This window comes from Hippoglossus stenolepis, chromosome 5, assembly GCF_022539355.2.
Source record: "Hippoglossus stenolepis isolate QCI-W04-F060 chromosome 5, HSTE1.2, whole genome shotgun sequence".
Lineage (NCBI taxonomy): Eukaryota > Metazoa > Chordata > Actinopteri > Pleuronectiformes > Pleuronectidae > Hippoglossus > Hippoglossus stenolepis.
In genome coordinates this window covers 14675026-14695512 of record NC_061487.1, presented here as the reverse complement: position 1 = coordinate 14695512, position 20487 = coordinate 14675026, and the positions used below count along the sequence as shown (strand labels likewise).

Sequence of the window (20487 nt, the reverse complement as noted above, 5' to 3'; positions counted from 1 at the left end):
CACAGGTTTAACATCACTTATTGATCACAACACCAGCTTATAAATAAACAGTATCATTGAGAGTCAAAGGAGGTGAAAGAAATGGCTTCATGCAAACACTAAAAGTTGTGATTATTTTTCTCTGTTGCTTTTAATTTATATGCTCCAGGCAACAGATCAGTATAACACTACTAAAGACAGAAATTCATTTTTTTATTGATTTTTTTCTGTCAGTTTGTGAAGCTCGACCCCAAAGTTGAATGAAGTCTTTCATTATCCATGTCCAATCTGTTCAGTATTTTTTTGTGTAGTCATGCAGGCAAACAAATGGACACGGATAAAAACGTAACCTCCTTGGCAGAGGACAATAAACACTTGGGATTCACATTAAATTGTAATAAATGTATATCTTCCTGATTACATGTAAAAGCCGCCTCATTCTCATTCCAGTGTCTCATCTGTATTTGTGGAGCATCTTGTTGAGAGTGTGGCAGCTCATTAAAACAATTAGGAGGGTTAGCCGATTCCCTGGGCTGAATTTATTTAATGAAATTTGTTATTCTAATGAAGCGAGAGCAACACATTGAATCCATCCCTTGGAACTGGCCTTTTATATGTTTTGCTGTCAGCCAATGTTGCTGTTCATTTCATCCGATCACTGTTCAGCACGACAGTGAGAGTGCGTGTTTGGTCAGATAAATAAATACATTTATTAATTTAGTGTACTTATACTTCACATGGGTGATTTTATTTTCCATTTTTTACGTCACTACTTTACATAAACATAGACATTGTACTTTTTCCTCCTTTACACTGTATATATATATGAAAGCTGCAGTTTGTAGTTGCTATTAGAATTAAGATTCTACAAACAAAACATAGCTTATGAAATATGACCCCCAGATCCTGACCAGAAGCATTTTCTGCTGTGCTCATTGTCTTCTAAGAGTTTTCTTCACACTTGTATTTGATCAGTGAGACAAATTTCAGATATTGTGTAGGCTCATGTGTAATCCAATCAAATTTCATTTCAGGTCTAAGTTTTATCTCTAGAATCTCGTTATTTGGGACAAATAAAAATCACCGGAGTAGATCTTAAATAAGGACCAGGCTGAGACAGGAGGATGACTATTTCTCATTTACATGCAAGGATGAGAAAATAGTTTAATATTGAGTCATATTTATTTTGAATTGAGCTCAGTCTTGTCTGGGCGAAAAAGGCAAGAAAGAAAAGAGCTTTTATTTGAATTTTCCTATCCTCTGGCGTTATACTCCCAAACATATACAAAAATGTGCCTTTTATGCGTTAGAACATTTGTCATATTAATGAAATTGTGTAACAATTTAGTGTATAATAATTAATCTTTTTCATTTTATAACTTGAAACATATTCCACCCTTTTGTACTTTTTCTTGCGTAACATGACTTGTTCTGGGGCTTTGGCATTATTTACTTGAGCAAAGGATTTGAATTCCTCCTCCACCACTCCCCATGTTCCTCATCCAGACTCAAACCGGTCGGTGGATTATTCATCGTGTGTAAAAGCACGTATGCATAAAAGCAGATGCTAAATCTAAACAAGTTTGTGTCCGCGGTTGTGGGGTTACATAACAAAGAAAAAAAACTGGCAGTGCGGTGGTGTCGTCAAATGTTTCAGCTGAAACACGCCTCGAGTCATCAATCTTTTTTTTTTTTATACATATTTCCAGTAGCAGAGTCATAAAGAAGAAATGTTTCCCTTTGATTGATTTGATGCCTGCAGTGCAAATAACAATTGGAATAATATTCGACTTATAGACACTTTTTGTACATGAACCCTCCAGCAGACTGTTCTCATAAAAAGGGATATAATTGCGTGGTGTGGTCTGTTTGAAGACATAGTTAGTCCCAACCTCCGAATCCAGTGTTCCACCTCAGGCAGGGCTGCTCAAACATGGGTTAGGCCTTTAACTCGACACGGTGGATACAGACACACACAGGGGGGGGTCCACATTTGATCTTGGAGGATTTATGTTGCACCAGCTCTCACATGAACAATGCTTTCTTTACAGCGAAATAAGGCCAACACAAGAACACAATGCGACCACTGTGTGTACCAGCAGAGATCTTATAAAAGAGCATTTTTTGCGTCACATCAAATGTTTGAGATGTGAATGTCACACACTGTGAATTTCTTGCAGAAACCAAATATCCAATCACTCACACAGAAAATGTTTGTTTTGTCGACACAGTAGCTGCTCTTGTCAGACACAAGGTTGTCTTTTGTCTGATCGCACAAATCCTCACTTCTCCCTAAATGCGATGGGAGTGCAGGCTGTGCTCGGATACTTCATTCGCAATTGGCAAAATAAGGTTACACATTGGTGTGGCGGCTGAAAGGGCTGCAGCTGCTTTCACAATGAATAACACAGTGACGGACATGCATCAGGACTGTGTTATTTTACAATCACCGCACCTTTAAGAAGACAAACCGGCCTCTAGTAGAAACGAGCAGAGCTGTGACGCGCTGACTATGTCGCGTTGTTACATGTCTCAGTCGTGTTGCTGTGTTGGAGTTGTGTCTGCAGCCAGATGGGCCTCAGGAGTTCCCCACCTGCAGCTCATAACTCTTTAATGGTCCAGCCTGCCAAGCACTTTGCAATTAAAGCATGTTTCTTGATAGTAAATAATAAACCGTGGCCTCTGTTTCACTGCAGCAGCGTTATGGTATATTAAAGTAGCACATGCTATTCTTCACCCACACTTGGGGGCTTTCCTTTATGTGTATTATAGCTTTCAGTAAGCCTCGTATAACAAGTATTATCCCAGAGCGACCCAGTGTAGGGTTAGGGTTAGGGTTAGGGTCACTCGTTTGAATGTGTTCTCGCTCTTATCAACCCAATATGCAGAGATTTGTTTTAAATGCAAAGATAAAATTGCTCTTCAAGTATCAATTAACAATTTATCATCAGTGCTATGATTCTGCAATAATACTTCAATGCAAAACTTTGTATGGCTCATTTGGTTTTTAATTATTGCACCAAATTAACATAATCATTATTTATAATTTGTATTATTATAAGCTAATGAACAACAAGTATATAAATAAATAGTATTTTTTTCCAAACTGTATAAATCCAAAAATTGTAGCAGGTCTAATTTCTGAGGGGTTCATCATTCTAGAGATTCAATTTTACAGCCATAAAAATGTTATTGTCCATCACAAAATTGGAGAAATTAGATTTTCCAGATATTAAATAAGTAAAAAATCAAACAAACACAAACACAGAGTAAGGTGAAAAAAACAGAAAGTAGAAATACACACAGTATTGTGACCTTTCTGGAACAACAACAGGGAACTGAAAAGCTGCCTCATACAGTATTAGTATAAAAGCCCACGTCCTGGTCGGATGGGGAAAAAAGCTTATTCCTGATTACATTGACCTTCTGTGAGAAGATATGGTAATTCTTTAGACATCACAGGATGTGGCGCGCTCCACAGCAGCAGTCTGCAATAAAAGTGTCACATGGCATTTACAGGGGGAGACGCATTGCCCCAATCAACCTACTTTCATATGTCTCACAGTCTTATATAATCTGATTCCAATCAGGGCTCAGGCGCAGGGCCCCTCTGCCCTGATAGAACGTCTCCTCTCAACATGTCTCACCATGACAGAGCACCGAGCAACCACATGACTTCTCTTTGTATCATGAAGGTGTGTGATCTCGCCCTCAGGGGAGGTTATATTTTAATTAAACTGTTGAGATAACTGACACCACCCTCACATCTGTAAAGTCAATAAGTAGTAATGACAGATTATGTCGTATGAATGCACCTCTTTCAATATTCATTGATTAAGGCCTCATGTGTATATAAAACATGTGTGTGTGTGTTTGGTCCAGGTATTACTCATGTAGTGGGGACCTAAATCTGTTTATATAGTCAGATTATGGGGACAAAAATCAAGTCCCCATACACAAGTCTCCAGGAAATCCATGTAAGTCAATGCAATGCCCTCTGAAGTCATGTAGACACGTGTGTGTGTGTGTGTGTGTGTGTTTTGATTAACATGGAATAGAAGCAGCTTACATAACATGTTTTTGTAAGGATTATTCATGTTCAACATATAGTGTGTTGCATAAAAAAGATATCAAAACTGTAAAACACTTCATAGTAAAAATATCACACAATCAAGTCCTTAAATTTTGTCACAGAATTGTTTTCCCTTGCAGTCCATCTGAGAGAAGCTGCGGCTCTTCCCTCAGGAGAACAGCAGGACTTTCTGTAGCGCCCTCCTCAGCAGCACCTTCTCCTGGGGCTTGCTGTCAGGGATCATGTCGGCGCTTCTCTCTGCCGTCAGCTGGACGCCTGGCCTCCTCTCCCTGATAGCCTGCAGCCCCGCCTGAGTGATGTTCCGGCAAAAGTCCACCTTCACCTCCTCCAGACTGTCTCCGTGATCCACCACGCCTCCCAGGCTGCGGTTGGTGATGCGGACGCAGTTCTCCAGGTGGAGGCGGCGCATTCTCCTGCAGCTCTGCAGCAAGGTGACCACATCCCAGTCGGTGATGTGGCCGCAGCCAGAGAGGGTCAACTCCAGCAGGTTGGGACACCTGTGACACAGCGAGTGACATCATTAAACAGTGACAGGTTTCCAAACATGAAGTATAACCAGACCTGCTCTGTGTCATTCCACTTTAGGACATAACAGAGGGGGATGTATGCTGTTGTTTCGAGGTCTGATCTGAGACCATCAATGAGAAATGAACAATGACAATAAGAGGCCTGATTCTATAACAGAGCAGTTTAATATAATATTTTTAAACGGCCCAATTGGGTTTATGCGTCTTTCCCGTGCACAAATGGAGAATGTCACTGTGGCACAGAACAATCACAGGATATTTCATGAATAACAGCATTGCACATTCTCTCATGCTCAATTTTTTTTCAGGAAATTCTGCCTAAAATGAATCATTGCATGTGTTGACTGCTCATTTCCATCCATTACCATGAAGTGCACTGCAACCTACTGGCAGCTACAGAGCTGGCAGACACACACCCTGATGGCAAAGGGGATGTAATACACGTTTGCTGATGGAGATTACATAAAGACTTACATAATCTTACCACTTTACCACATGTGAGCCAAACACACTGCAGTTGCCTTCAAGTGTTGAGGGTGCTGCCCCAGTAACCTCTGAACATGGGACAGGGGAATCAATCCACGTGCCCCCGTTTGCATTGTTACACGTGAAAAATGTGTTGTTGTTTTTGTGTTGTTGTGACTGCAAAGCATTGACGTCGACCAAAAGATAAAAAGAAAGAAGAAGTAGAAGAAGGTGGCATCGAGTCCTGATAAATGGATCAAGGAGCTGGTGACATTTAAAGACTCAGCTGCTTTCTAATAACCCCAGCAGAGGCACCGAGGTAAACATAATGGGCATAAAAACTTCATCAACCTTTGTTACATAATCCACCCTCTCGTGGCTCCTCCCCTCACCGTGTGCAGACATATCTGTGTGTGTGTGTGTGTGTGTGTGTGTGTGTGTGTGTGTCCGTGTGTTGTTTTTCTCCCCAAAAGCATGTAATTATCTGCATGTCACCTTGTCTTAATATAACCACATCAACGTCCCCTGTGTTTCACAACTGAACACTAGAAAAACACACACCCAGTGAATGATCAACTATCTGTCTGTCTGTCTGTCTGTCTGTCTGTCTGTCTGTCTGTCTATCTATCTATCTATCTCTCTGCATGCAGTTCACATTAACAACTGTCTTCAGTTTACAGTCTATGATTAAAACACACAACACAGAGGGCAGTCTGGGGCTGACCCTAACCCTGGAGCTGAGCACAAGCAGAGCTCCACACCACCAACCTGTAATCATCTCCCTAATGAGCTCTTTGGTTTCCTGACGGTTATTCTGTCTGATCAAATTATCCAGTGAACTGCAAAAGGAACTAAGACGTATATTTAACATTCCACTCCTCCGGCCACTTTTTAACAGGCTGAATAGGTTTTTTGGAATTTTTCACTATCTGGATGCAGCAGGGAATATTTAAACTCTGCAAGAAGACGTCCTGTTGATGTATGACCCAAACAACGTGCTGAAGCTTGTTTTGTAAGAGAAGGCATCCGTTTATTCAAATGGCGCATACCTCAAACTGGAACGAACCCACTCAGAAAAAAAACATAAAAGCTTCTTGTGCCGCCCACTGTCCAACCCACATTACATGGCATGTTTAGCATGTCAATTCATGTTGCATAATCCTGCTACTCTGACCTCAAGATTATCAGAATCAAATGATTCAGCTCCTGGTGATTGATTTGCTGTAGTCATCTGTACGAGGGGAGCATTACACTGGAAACTACACTGTAAAGAGGCCCATTGACATGCGATGGTTTATAGCTTTTTCCATGGAGATAAAAAAAAAAAACAGTCAGACATGAGCCTGGCGTCAGAGGTTGCATGATTTTATCCAGGAAGAGGCAGGCGGAGACAGACGCACATGTTCATTCCTCCAACAGCAACAAAGAGCCAATTGTAGGCTCCACCTGCTTGTGTAAATCTCCAGTCTGCAGCTGACTGGGAGGGTCTGCAGCCAAATCACTCTTTATCACCCCCAGCTTCTGCGTGTCCCCTCCCACTGTGTCACGTGCACTTGCTTTCTTCTCCTGTGGACTATTTGGGAGGGTTTATCAGTATGCAACGAGTGTGCCTGTGGCCCGTTGAGATACAGGACCCAGACAAAGTAGGTGGTTCTAGTTTTGACTGCTCGCACAGCCCTCGTGTCTTGCGTCTCAATTTTCACAATACAGGAAATCCTCACAGGGTCATACACTGAACCCATAAGCCAGCCTCCCTTCCGTTCTCTGGTCCCGGCCAGCAGTGGTGGCCTGGCTCCCTCACATCAACCGTTATTACTGTTACAGTGAAGAAATTATCCAGAGACCTCATTATGTCTCTCCAGGCTGATTCCTGCATGCAGCCGGCCACACGAGGCCGGACGCCAATACTGCTACGTTTCAGTGACCTATCAAATCCAGCTGTCACAGCATTCACCAAACATAATTTGATATCTGACCACAGTTATGTTAGTTAATGGAATCACTCTCATGTCCCACAGATGTGTCATTTCTCTGTCTCTGCTGCCAGCTCAGGATACACCATCTGTTTCTAATGATTTTTTGTTTCCTGCTGCCTACAGCTAAACATGGCAGCTTCACTAAGCCATGTGCCTCTTCAAGAAAAACAATTTTCCTCCCTGTGGAGGCTGTGAATGACCCTGAAAAACACAGAAATTGTGAGATCGTGATTGAGACACATTTCGCCAAATAATAACTATATTTTTCCACAAAACAAAAAACATAATCATGTGTAACACCAGTGACACCTCAGGCTCCAGAAAGCATCTTCCTATAAAAGCAGCGATAGGGGCTGACAAAATAAATAATAAAAATAAATCTACTCATGTTCAATTTTAACTGAGGATGTGTTAGAATGAATGTTCATTTAGCTCCATGGCCACATTTAAGGCTCCGGTTTGTATTGTTGTCAACCTAGGGGTCGGGACCCCAACAACAGGTCACAAGGTAAATGTGAGGGGTCGCAAAAGAGCCAGTTAGAATGGAAAAAGTTATCGCATATGTTTAGCTTTGCTGTACAAATACATGGTTAAATAAACTGTGGGTCACAAAAAAAAAAAAGCACCTGTCTCGTTTTGTCCACCCTCTATTGGTCTATTCCACCGGCAATTCCCTTGTTGGTTGTCTTTAAAAGACACGACATAGCAGGGACACCCCACACAAACACTCACATGTAGCAGACATGGGCCAGGAAAGCGCTGACCAGGCTCTCGTGTTTGCTGCAGATGTCCCTCTGAAACGAACTCTTCAGCCAGTCCTCGATGTTGCACACTTGCACTCTGCTGGAGAACCAGCAAATAGTCAAGTACCGCAGCGAGGGTCCCAGCACAAAGTTGTCCCTCGTCAGCTGGCACGGCGAGCTGAAGTGGAGCAGATTCCAGAGGCAGGGGTCCACGAAGATCTGGCGCAGCTGGTGACAGGTGAGGGACAAGCTCCTGCGATTGTCCTTGTCCAGGAAGGAGAAAAGGTGGAGGAGACACTCGTGGTTGAGCTGGGTGAGGTGCATGGTGAGCCGTCCAGAGACACACAGAGGGGCCTCGGGTAGCGACAGGCCGGCTGGTAGGCAGCAACAATGAGCCTGCAGCCCGTATTGTGTGGCCTAGATACATGATGCCTTCTCAGGCACATGCTGGAGGCCTGCACATATAAGGCCGTGTGAGCGTGGGCTATTTTGGGAAGACAACTGTCGGCACGGTCAAAGATGGAAGTGTTTCAGCCATACGCTCCCTTTCCATCTGTCGTGGCTCTCAACAGGCAGCCAGCAGTGGACTGAGCCAGATGTTTACACTGCCCTGATCCACTTCTCAAACACAGATACTCACTGAATGACGCACAAAAAGACAAACGCCTCCATAATTCATCGCAAAGCAAAACCATCCACAGGTCGAAATGTGCAGCTGTTGATAAGTAAAGCTGTAATTCACTAAAACATTATAATTAGATTAATGTCTTTTTATTTTTATGTTTAACTCACAGTGAGTTGTCACATTCATCATTTTTTAATGAAGGAGGAGTAAATGTAATTTTAAGAACTTTTAACGATGCAATTAAACTTTTTGTGGAAAAACCGTGTCAGAGTAAATGTATTATCCAAACAAGAGTGCAGCAGATGTTATGTACCATGTGAAATCTATAACATATTTTTAAAAACAAACTGAAGGTGGTGCAAGATATTCAAGATATACTCTTTGTCCACTTCATATAGGCTGGAGCAAAAATCTACTTACAAAACAACTCAGTCAGTAGTGACAGTACATAACTCATTATTTTTGTACAGAATCATCAAATACATATATATATATATATATATAAAGTACATATACATACACTGTATAGTATTTATAGTGGTAAAAACCTATTTTACTGGATTAAGCGAAGGTCTAACAACACAGCTTTAATGACCCAGTTTATTACCTTTCCATTACTTTTCTATATCATGTTCAAAGTACATGGAATTATATTTGTTTTTAAAGATAATACTTTAATTCCCTTGTTAAAATGTCTTCTTTGAAAATCTAAGAATGTGAAAACACCCGTCTTGAGTCACACTGTGCTCATAAATACTCCACAGTGAATGTTAAACATCAAAGTGAGGAAACCATCACACAAACCTGTTGGGAGCAGGTTATGAAATGATGATGAACCATGACTCAGTGTGGCTGAAAAACTCCCCAACTCGAGAAAACACTAGAAGGCAAAAGGCAAAACACCATTATATCTGTGTCATCACTCCATTACCAGCTAAGTCCTGTTCCACTTGTTATCAGCAGCAATGTCCCAAAAATGCAGGACAGTGGGAAATGGCACTGTTGGGAGGCTGATTACAGTCTGTGCTGTGACTCATCGTGTCATGATGTCCTTAACCAGACCCCTGATGCGAACAAATACAACGTGAGCTCATTATTAGCTGCTGTGATTGAGCCTCCAAGAGAAAAGGGGGAAAAGAAAGAAAGGGCACTTGTGTCATTAATGGGGACGGAGCAGCGAGCCTGCAGCCACCGGTGAGCAGGTGAGGACGAGCAGCTGTTCTCCAGCATATACAGAAGCACTTGTTCCTGCCTGAGCGAGAAGGCTGACTGGCTGGCACGTGTCCTGAGGGGAGCGCTCATGAGTGTGTGTGTGTGTGTGTGTGTATGTGTGTGGATGAGTATGTGTGTGGGTGGAGATGTTCGCTAGAGGACAGGGAGAAAAAAAGAGGTATGCTAAAACATTTTTTTCTCTCTAAGGTCGTATTTGAACATATCAAAGGCTGTTTTCCATTAACGAACAACAATAATACCGGTGCTGGGACAATTATACTGAATATGTAAACAGTGTCCCTTCTGGTGTGCCTGTGTCCAGCTTACGAAACCAAAAGACATCATATGTAAACAGCAATAAATGACTAGACTAAATGTTTACATTTGGAAAAATGTACTGTAGTCTATATTTATTTTACATTTTGGCCATTTGAAATTTGTCATAGAACAAAAAAAATGTATATAAAAACATCACAAGTATCAAATGTCTGAAACCCCAAGTCAGCAGTTTTATCAATTGCAGATTAATATTCTGTCGATTGACTGACTGGGTCAACTTTATCCGCCCCTGTCCTGGAGTTGAACATTTCTTCTACACATAAATCAATGATATAGCAGCTGCTGAAGCATCATTATAATTTTATAATTCTGCAACCGAGAGCCTAATTTAGAGAAACTGAAATCAGGAATAAACTTAACCTGGATCTAAAATCTGACATTTCTCATTTGCGGTTGTGTGAGTCCATGAGCTTATTGTTCTGTCTCGTTCGATGCATTATTCTTCCTATTGAAGCGTGATTAAAAAAAGGACCTTCAGAGCAGGTGTATCAGAAGAGTGTGTGTTTAGCTATCAGTGTTACAGGAAGTCTGATTGTGGTGACGGCTCACTGCCAGGCTCAGGAGAAAAGGAGCGGTGCTCAGAAACACAGAAAAAAACAAAACATCAAACATTTGAAAAAAAGATTCTTCTTTGTATTTTGTCATGTTCACTTTGCCTGATACATGTTCTGAAGTTCATTGGGGCGAGTGTAGCTCAAATATACTCCAACACCAGTACAGACAAAAACAAAACAATATGACAATGAACATTTCTTTCACATTGGTTCTGGTCAAGAGGTTAAAACAACTTTCTACAGCTCTAATGAGCACCTGTCTGTCAATAAATGTGTTGGATTGTAAATCCTAAAATCTCTACTAATACCTGTAAAAAAAAAGAACTGTCAGGTTCTTAATATGTGGAAAATATACAGTTAGAAACTTTGAAAAAAAAAACTATTATTTTCACAATGACAGTGTCTCATCAGTCTAAACATTGGACCAACTGAGGTTTTCCAAGGCTAAAGCTTCATTACTTAACAATCACCTTTGTAATCTATTACATACGGAGAAGTCTACCTCAGTTGAGGATTACAACATCGAGGAAATAAATGCAAAGAGTCTACTAAACAAAAATCAAGCAGCAAATTATACATGGTGCTGTCATGCAAGTCATAAAAGAAGAATTGTTGCACATATATTATTATACATAACAAAATGAACTATTATAATCAAGCACTGTGTGAGATGGGGCCGACGTGGAGCCGACATGGAGTGAGGAGCTGGTCTAAGGCAGTAAAGTCTGACTGAATCATTGAGCAGACGTCTGTATAGCTCGGCTGCTCTCCTCTGTTGCAGCCTTGTCAGAGGAGTCTCTATCTATAGCAGCTTCATCCATGTCTCTGCCCACATTTGCCACGTTGACATTATCTGGGGATTTCTCGTCCAAGGTATCCACCATGTGTGAGGCTGCTGCATCCATCGAAACACCGTCTGCAGCGACTGTATCTGCTGGGACTTTGTCCCGACCACCTGCTCCTGAAGAAACGCCGTCCGGGGCCGTGTTGTCCACAGCGGGTTTGTTGGTGGTGGTCTTGTCCGAGGGCACGTGGCCAGTCCTCTCCACGTAGAAGAGGATGTATGCCTTGGCCTTCCTCACCGCGTCCTCATTGGTCAGAGATACTGTGCTGTCGTTGAAGTGGTACCAGCCGCCCTTGTGGCTGCCATATGCTGTATAATGCCCTGATCCAACCCTGTGAACACAGACACATCCATCAGCTTCTACTCTCTGGCTTCCTACAAGACCTCATTTCCTGCTGCTGAGGGGTGAGCGATGCAGCAGCGCAACATCGCCACTTAGAGGCCAGAGGCAAAACAGCAGCACTTTGATCAACAGTTCCTCCTGGCATGTCTAAATGCTTTTCATGGACTCTCAGCCTAACGGCTTTCAGCATTTAGTGGCTTCATGAATTTTTTAACTTCAGCTGTCTACAAGGCTTTGGAACAAAACTGGATCTGAACTGCTTTTATAGCGGTGGGGTGACTGACAGCCGACTGTGGTAGGTAGAGCTGCTAAGAGACAGGCTGCTGTCAGTGCTCATTGATAGAGTAAATTATAAGAAAATGAAGTTTTAAAAATGCATTTTCTAGTCTTCCTATTTCATAAGCACTGAAATACTGATCATAAGATCAAGTCTCAAAAAATGTTCTACTCACCCGGAACCATGATGCACGACAACAGCCGCAAGGTCGTACAGGCAACTCCCTGGTACCGAGTTCTCTGGCTACAAACATAAGAGCAAGATGAGAATTTACACAAGTGATCCTGGTCTCTTTCCCTTTTCTTTCACCCCTTCTATCCCTCTCTGATTTTTCTTCCCATTCCTCCCCTTCAAAGTCGCCCTCCTCAGGTCTGTCGGAGGTGTTTTCCCTCTCCATTGTCACCATGTGCTTGGTCATTGTGGGAACCGATGGATTTCTCTCTATATTTTTGTAAGGTCTATAGTTTATGATGTAAAGTGACTTGAGTTAAGTTAGTTGGGATTTGGAGATTCGCAAATAAACCTAAATTGAATTTCTTCTCAACTCTTAGTTCTACTCACACCATTTACCCAAAATATTGACTTAACTGAATGAAAATGATTTATAAAATGTTATAATATTTAATAAATCTTTATGGAGGACTCAGGTGTTTCATAAAAAGACGAGGCTTCACCGTCTTGAACATGATACAACTTTCAATCTAATAACAAAAACAAAAATAATGTGATTTTTCCTTGCATCCATTGTCAAGGCTGTCAAACTGATTTGCAAAGCAATAGCACCCCCTGGAGACACTAGAGCTCCTAGCAACTGTCTATATTCTATGTGTGTAAACAACTCAAATAAAAGAAAATCCCTATCTTTTTTGGATGTATTGTGTCTGTAAGAAACCAAAATGTATATCTCTGCATGACATGTTTTTCTTTGTGGATATAAATCCATCATCAGCTGGATGTGACGGGGGAAATTTAGTTTGACTAAATGACCAGTTTGACAAAGGAGCTACTGTAATTTTTGTAAATATACAAACCTTCTATAGGATCTATTCTATTTTATTCTTCATGCTGTCCGCAGCTGCACTGTTTGTGCTGAACTTACAATGCAGTCATTACAGGTCAGTGTTAAATTTCACATGTCTTACCAAAGTCAGCTGTCTGGCATTATGCTTATTTTTAAAATTACCAAACCACCTTAATTACAAAGGGGTTCAATTTAGACAAGTACACTTGGTTGTTGGTGCATCGGAAGCAAAACAAATAAAATGTCCACAATGACCACTTCTGCAAACATGTTCTCGTCTTTCCAAACAGTGGACGGAAAGAAAAGCTTGGATGGCCTATTAATAAGTATTATTGATGTTTAGTTTTTAGCATTTTGTGGTATAGGTACAGAAAAGTATTTCTTGAGTCCTGAGAGGTGCAGCTGACCTCTGACCTATTATTCTACTTAATTGTGGAATTGGCGTGGCTTTCAATGACTCAGCTGTCATCATTTGATAAAGGTATTGTTCCTTTGGTTTTCATCCTTTTCAGGCTGATTGCTGTTGTCACAAAATACCTCCTACTCTTTAAAATCTTTTGGCTGAGAAATAACAATTTAAAACCTTTATTGTAAAATTGCATGATCAGCATCTCTTCTGTTTTGTACTCACCTCAAGCAGGTAACCCCTCATGTCCAGGCCTTTCAGTGGAAATTCCACATAGGTATCGACCTTGTTTCTCAAGAAGGCTGTCCAGTGGAACCTCTTTAGGTGCAGACACAGAACCTACAGATGGAAATAAATCCCCCCGTTACACCAGTACACACGTTTTAAGTCAAATTGGTGAATTACTGTAAATGAATTGAGATTTTCTGTCTCCTACCTTTGGCAGCTTTTGAATCCAGAACTTCTTAGTGGATTTCTGTCGCTTTTTACACTTGTGGCAATAGTACAGTTCTGTTTCATCAAGTTCTTCCAGGTCAGTGAAACTACGTAAGCAGTCTAATAAAAAAATAAAAAATACAGTATAAAATGTTGTCATTAATCTCAGCAGTTTACAAATAGAATCTAACACTGCCAAAAAACATGTCTAATGAATCATTGTCTATGAAGAAGGGAAATTACCACGTAAGGTGCAGGTTGGTCCTGGTTCTTGGTCCTTACTTCTCTTTTGTCTGAACTGGCTTGGAATGTCCAAAGACAGATCTGTGAGAAGGAGACAAATGTTCGGATGTCATTTATCATCAGGTTTTTGTCTTGCTTTACTTATCTCCACCAAAATGACAGGATTTACATTCCTTAATTGACTTTATAATATAGAGTAAGAATCTATATATTAACTGTCACATTTACATTCATGTTACACTAATGGTGAGCAGTTTGCTGAATTAATAACTTTGCTAGACCACAACATTAATGGTAATCTTTCTTTCTTCAACTTGTTGTACGTGTTGTGAACATTTAGTCAATTACAAAAGTTGTTTTACCAAGAAATGGATCAAACTTTCGAGATTCTGTCCCACATATCAGGCAGTTCACTTCATTCTGAAGCAATCCGCCAAAAATTGAAGTGACAACACTGGCAGTCCCATTTCTGTAGAGAATCAAAAGGCAAACAAAGCAGGTTTAATCAACAAATGTGCACAGATTCAAATATTCTTGTGATCAATTAACACATAGGAAAATTAATTAAGAACCCCACATATTCTGAACCCAATCGATGTTTACTGATTAGAAAAGAGGTACATTTTTTAAAAATGTACTCAAGTAGACATTAACTCATCTCTGGCTCTGCTCTTTACAACCTCTAAAAAGGTAAGAAACTCTAACTACATTGCTTTTAATAAAAAAATAAACAAGAAAAAATAAGACGCTTGGGTTTTGACAGCTGACAGCAGGACTACTGCACTTCACAGGTTTCAATATAAATTTAGCTTGGAAAGAGAAGAAAACACAAAAATAATTGTAAAGTTGGATGGACTTGCATGCAGCATTTGCCCTCTGCTGTGGAGAGTCTGACGCCATCCTGAGGTGAGACCGGGAGCGACGACCCGTTGCGACTGTACTGCAGCTCTCTGTGGAGGTGGTCCAGCAGGTAACGCATGAACTCGTGGGCGTCCTGCTGCTGATAACCCCTGGACACAAAATACACAGCTTTAAATGACCCGACTGCAATAACACATAACAGATTGTTTCTGTGGTGCATTTTTGAGGATACAGACCATAACATGCAACACTTACACACACAGACACAATAAAATAAAGTTTATTGCCTGTATAAGAAGCTTCATTCTGCTAAACCTCTGAACAACGTGGGCTTACCTGAAACTTGGCATGATTTTCCATATGGCATAGAATAAGGAGTCTGGACTGAAGGCGGTCTGACTGCCCTGCCACAGCGAACAAAGGGTTTTCCTGAACTCCTCCACTAACGACCTGTTCAACACAGAGCAACCCTGTTACCAAGCTGCATGAACTGCTGCAGTCAGAAACTAAAGAAAGTCTAATACTCTTACATAATGCAATATACACTCATTTTTACTTCTCTTGTCAGTCATTGTATCACACTATGTCTGTGATATTGAGTAGCACACTTTCAGTTCGGCTGTTAGGAGCATAATAAGAAAAGATTTCTGAGAGGATTGTCTTCCATGATCATTTACAAGTAGGAATTCTGCCAATTTCACACTGGCTGAAATGACTTTCAGATCAATGCACTCAGCCCATAACCCTCCCCCCTTCAGAAGTGGACCTTACACAGTGTTGTCCCCTTGGCTGCGGGTGTGGTACATCCTTCTTCCTGCTGTCTTACCACTGCGTAGAGCTACAGCAGGCAACTCCTTGAAATAACAGCTGAACTGCTCGATGTTGCTGTTGAAAAAAACCCACACGTTTAGTGAAGAGTGCCACACCAGAGATTTGCTAAATTTGTTACATACGGTAATAACCATTAACAGCTGAGTAAACAGACTAAGTTAATGAAATAATTAAGTTTGCTGAACTATATAAAAGCTGTTTTGGCATTTAAATCGTTGATGCATTGCATCAAAGTGAATTTACTGCTGACAGTCCTGTAAACTATGATGTGATGTGGTCTGAGCTACACAGTGTTCATGTTATATTTCTTATTTTTTTTCTCCATTTGTTTATCTTTAAAAATAACAATAAATGATAATGAAGTTGCAAAGGTAGATTTTACATTGTATTTCATAAACAATGATGTAGTGAAACTACACTGATGATATATTGACTTTAATGTGGAGAACAGAAAGCCGTTGCAAAGATAATGAACATGCAACAAAGACAAATGTATTTTCACAAACTTTTCTAAGATTCAGATTGTTAACACCTTTTTTAAATAAATGGAAACTAAATGGTACCAGAAAAGTAGGAAACCAGATATTTTGTTTATCTATCACATGCTTTGGCAAATAGTCAGCAGTAATATCAGATGTTCTTCATATAAAGAAAATGTGCAACCGCATCAGCATAATCCTTTTGGAACACAGTTTGGAACTGTGTTAGTTGGAAAGTCTGGCCTTTTACTGTGTCCTGTCTCCAAGCAGCCTGTGTAATAATCCCCCTGACTGTGCCCCAGACAGTCTTAATAAAGGGTGACTGGTCGTGGGGCCCTGGGTCTACGGGAGCGGAGGAACTGAACCAAGCTGCAAACCCAGTTCGCCACTAATGTGACCTCATCCTCAGGGCAGAGCCTCACCTGAGCGACTGCAGAATGGCGTTCATGAAGCACGTGTTGCCCAAGTTCCGCAGGCCTGTAGCACCTAAAGCTGCCCCGTCCTGGCAGAGACAAGTGACACGCATTAATATGTTTATTATATATAAACATTATATATGATTTAAACTAGTATTTAAAGATATCACAATAGTCAGTTTGTCTAGAGGTCTGCAAAGGCTGCTGTGACTTATTTCACTGAAGAACTGAGTAAATATAGTTTAATGAAAGGAAAATCTGAGCAAAGCTGGTATTAGTAGTTGTTAGTAGAAGTACACAGTTGTGTTAGGGCACAATTGTAAAGCGGCTGCAACTTAACTTCTTCATGAAAATGAAAACAATCGTAATATATATTTTTACTTACATTGTCTTTTAACAGTTTGCTGTCTGGAGCTGGACTTTCCTGAAATTTCCTTTTCCTTTGTCTGTCACCCATCAGAGCTGAGCTGGACGAGAGAAAAACATTTAACTTGGGTACTGATCTTTTATTGAACATGTTTAAAATGCTTCATGTTTCTGAAAAGGCTTCACTTAATGTCAACCACCAATCAATCAAAACTAATGCTCCACTTAGATTATTGTCGAGAAAACAAACATATTGAGACTCAGTTCTTGAGATTGGTACTTACTTCTCTAAACTCTGAAGATGCTCCCTCACCTTCTGCACATGCCCAAGTTTAGTGTCATTGACAACAAATTCATCACATCTGTAACTATAAAAGACACATTAGAAAAGACACATGCACGTTCGAAAACAGAACAAACTTACAGAGGATTGAATCAGAATCTTAGATAAGAAACACAGTCATCGTTAATATACATGTGTTTATCTGTTGTAGCACTCAGCACTGAACCACAGGTGTACATGTGGCAGGAGTGATTGTCATCAAATGTTTGGGAATGCAGTTTAAAATTTGGATCACTGTTTAAGTGGCATGTGACCTAAGAATGTTGCAAAGCATCTGATCAAGCTCCAACAGATTAATGAAGGTTGTTTAAAACATTTGGTTCCCATTACCATGGAATCTCAATGCTTTGACTGATAACTGTTTTAATGACCGTGTGCAGGGCCTCATGGTGAGTCACAGATCGTACAGGAAGATAGGTTGGTCATGAGGGAAACTCACCAAAACACACTGAAGTTGCTGCAGTCCATGCAGACAGAGTGATGGGATTTCTCTTTTTCCTGTTTCTCCACCCTCCTTTGACCGTTGCCAAGGACTTGAGTGTCTTCAAAGTGCTTCTTTGCATGTCCATTGACATATCTAGATGAAAAATAAGTTATTTTAGAATGCAAACATCAACAGAGGTCGGCCTAAGTTGCTTCTCAACTTCCAAATTCATAACGTGTTTGTGCCTTTAATGTATTTCCATTACATTCAAATCACACAGGCTAAGCATAAGTTTGTCTAAGAAAGGAAAAAAAAAAATACACAAATCCTTGATCTCTGAAAAACCCACAAGGCTGTGTAAGAACACTTTGTTATTTTGTATTTTATTATTTCCAGATTAAAGACTTTTCCAACCATTTGGGTCAAAATGTAATCTACCTGCAGAATATTAAAATAGATATTTAACCATTTCTTAAATTCCAACTTCAATCCCTTTTCCAAATAGAAATGGCAACGGAAATTAAATATAATCTTGCTTTATTTGTAGTATGGCTTGTACCAAAAGTTAAAAGTACTATCCTTAGTTATATTTACCTATGTTTAATATTGCTGTCCAAGTAAACAGAACAGTCTACACAGCTTTATTTATGTATGGAAAGTGTTTTGGTGCTCTGTATTGGTTTGGCTACTGAAGCCCAGAAAAAAAAGTCTGGGGGGAATAAAGAAACTGAACAACAGCCAGAAAACTGTTGGGACTTACATTACCATGTATGGAATGTATATACACAGACAGAGTTAGGGCAAGGATCACAGTGGCTAATGGAGGTGTCCCCTCCCCAACTCATTTAAAAAATAATAAAAAAATGTCCTTTATTCCAAAAGTAGTATCTCTAGCTGGTCTGTTTCAAACGTCTACCTCTGTCAATCCAGAGCTTCTTAGGGTGCATTGTAAGTGTTGGTTATGTCAGTTGATGTTTTTGTTATGTTGGTGAGGGATGTTCTCTGCAAAGCAACTTCCCTACGGGGACAAATAAAGAATCAATCCATCTAAAAGAATTGCAGCTCTTTCATGGAGGCTTCATTGACTTGCCAGGGTTTAAATAATCCCTCAAAAGGCAAAAGCATTGAGACGCCAGTATTTGAAGTTTCTACTGTGGTGGGTTGAGGGCAGATGGAGTTGCAGCACAGACATCAGATAGTATCTCACCTTCCACAGTGGACCGTGGTACAGGTGAGGCAAATCCACGGGCTTTTATTAGACCTGCAGGCTGGAGACAAAACACGAAGCTGAATTAATTGTAAACAAGTGATAACACACTGCTGTGACCGTTTTTTAACGGATCACTCCTCCATGTGTCACAGCGACAGCGTCGTGTAAATGGTCCCAGCATCTGTCCCGCTTGGCCCCAAAGGTGAGACCCAGTCAGGTGGGAGTCACATGAGAGAGAGTGACGGACTCACCGTTGCAGCACCAGGAGGACGGAGCCCCGTGAGGGAACCCGGGTGAGTCCACTGCGCAGCTCACGCTCGAGCTCAGATGAGGACACTCCATCGGCCCACGGCGGTGAACGAGGCCGGCTAACGTTATCCAACACCGCAGCACCGGGAACCAGGCTAACAATAGGTGGCCAATTAACCTAAACTAGCTAGCTATCGTTAGCCGAACAAGTACTTTATCTTCGCGGATGCACGTTTTCCTGCCTTTGCTCAAGCTAACACGTTTGGTAGCTACGAGGTCTCCGACGAAATCTCAGAGAACAGAAGTTTAACGATATCTCACCCCGACATTTTGTAAAACAAAGCCGTTACGTTATCTGTGGCGTGTACAGGATAACTGCTGGCGTTGGTCACAAACAAATGGAAATAACTTGAGGAAGTGACGTAGTGTCTGCCGGCTCGGCCAAACACCAACCAGAGATTACAGAGTTTCCGTGAGAGTAATCGTAGGCCACTTCCGGCTTTGCGTTTCCGTTCCCCGAGCCACTTAGTAACACAGTGAGTTCTTCATATTTGATTCGGTTCTCTTGTTTATTACACTTATACCCACTGGCATTACCAGGAACCTGTTTTATTTACCACTTAAGGCATATTTTGAGACTCCTATGTTTGGTAGTCACTCGGGAGCACGCATACGATGTCGCTTCCTTGTTCCGGACCAGCTTCCGGCATGCGCAGCAGGTCAATCATCGATGGGACCCAACGTAACCTTGACATAACACGTTAAAAAAGATTTGACATAAAGTTGAATTGTAATTATTTAAGTTTAAAGTGCCTTAGCATACTTTTACTTTGTTTGAGTGGTGGCAGGTAAGTACATGGTTATTCACGTCCTGCACTCCAAGATGTAAACTCAATTGTATTACTGTTCTTTGATTAAACATATGAATGCTGGTTTTAATATCTCAGTTATTACATACTCTACATCTATGGGTTGAACAAGAGTAAATACTTATTGTTCCTTTACTGGTCAGCTGAAGAATTGGCTTATTGAGATGTGTGCACATTAGACCACTGACGACCTGCTGACTTTTGCTGCCCGACTGCAGTTTGTCTTGGTTTTTACTTGCTGTCCTTTGTATCGTTTGTTGTGTTGTTACTTATTGTTATTAATTGTTTCTGTCTGAATATTAGTCTGCATATATTGTTTGTATGTGTTGACTAGAACAAGTCATTTTATTTTAATTG

At 40.8% G+C, this 20487-nt stretch overlaps 2 protein-coding genes across 2 annotated transcripts; both read right to left on the bottom strand.

Annotated features, from left to right (window-relative positions):
* Positions 1–883: 883 nt before the first annotated feature.
* fbxl22 (F-box and leucine-rich repeat protein 22) lies at positions 884–8228 on the bottom strand. Its single transcript, XM_035157568.2, has 2 exons — positions 7773–8228; positions 884–4569 (listed from the first exon to the last, which is right to left on the bottom strand). The coding sequence occupies exons 1-2, from the start codon at positions 8105–8107 to the stop codon at positions 4221–4223; spliced, it is 684 nt and encodes a 227-aa protein (XP_035013459.2). The 5' UTR covers positions 8108–8228; the 3' UTR covers positions 884–4220.
* Positions 8229–10566: 2338 nt separating this feature from the next.
* usp3 (ubiquitin specific peptidase 3) lies at positions 10567–19744 on the bottom strand. The gene is made up of 15 exons (XM_035157545.2): positions 19264–19744; positions 19010–19070; positions 17818–17955; positions 17320–17403; positions 17055–17136; positions 16676–16755; positions 15715–15828; positions 15280–15393; positions 14943–15092; positions 14445–14551; positions 14083–14163; positions 13841–13959; positions 13630–13743; positions 12153–12220; positions 10567–11689 (listed from the first exon to the last, which is right to left on the bottom strand). The coding sequence occupies exons 1-15, from the start codon at positions 19352–19354 to the stop codon at positions 11248–11250; spliced, it is 1845 nt and encodes a 614-aa protein (XP_035013436.1). The 5' UTR covers positions 19355–19744; the 3' UTR covers positions 10567–11247.
* Between the last annotated feature and the right edge of the window lie 743 nt (positions 19745–20487).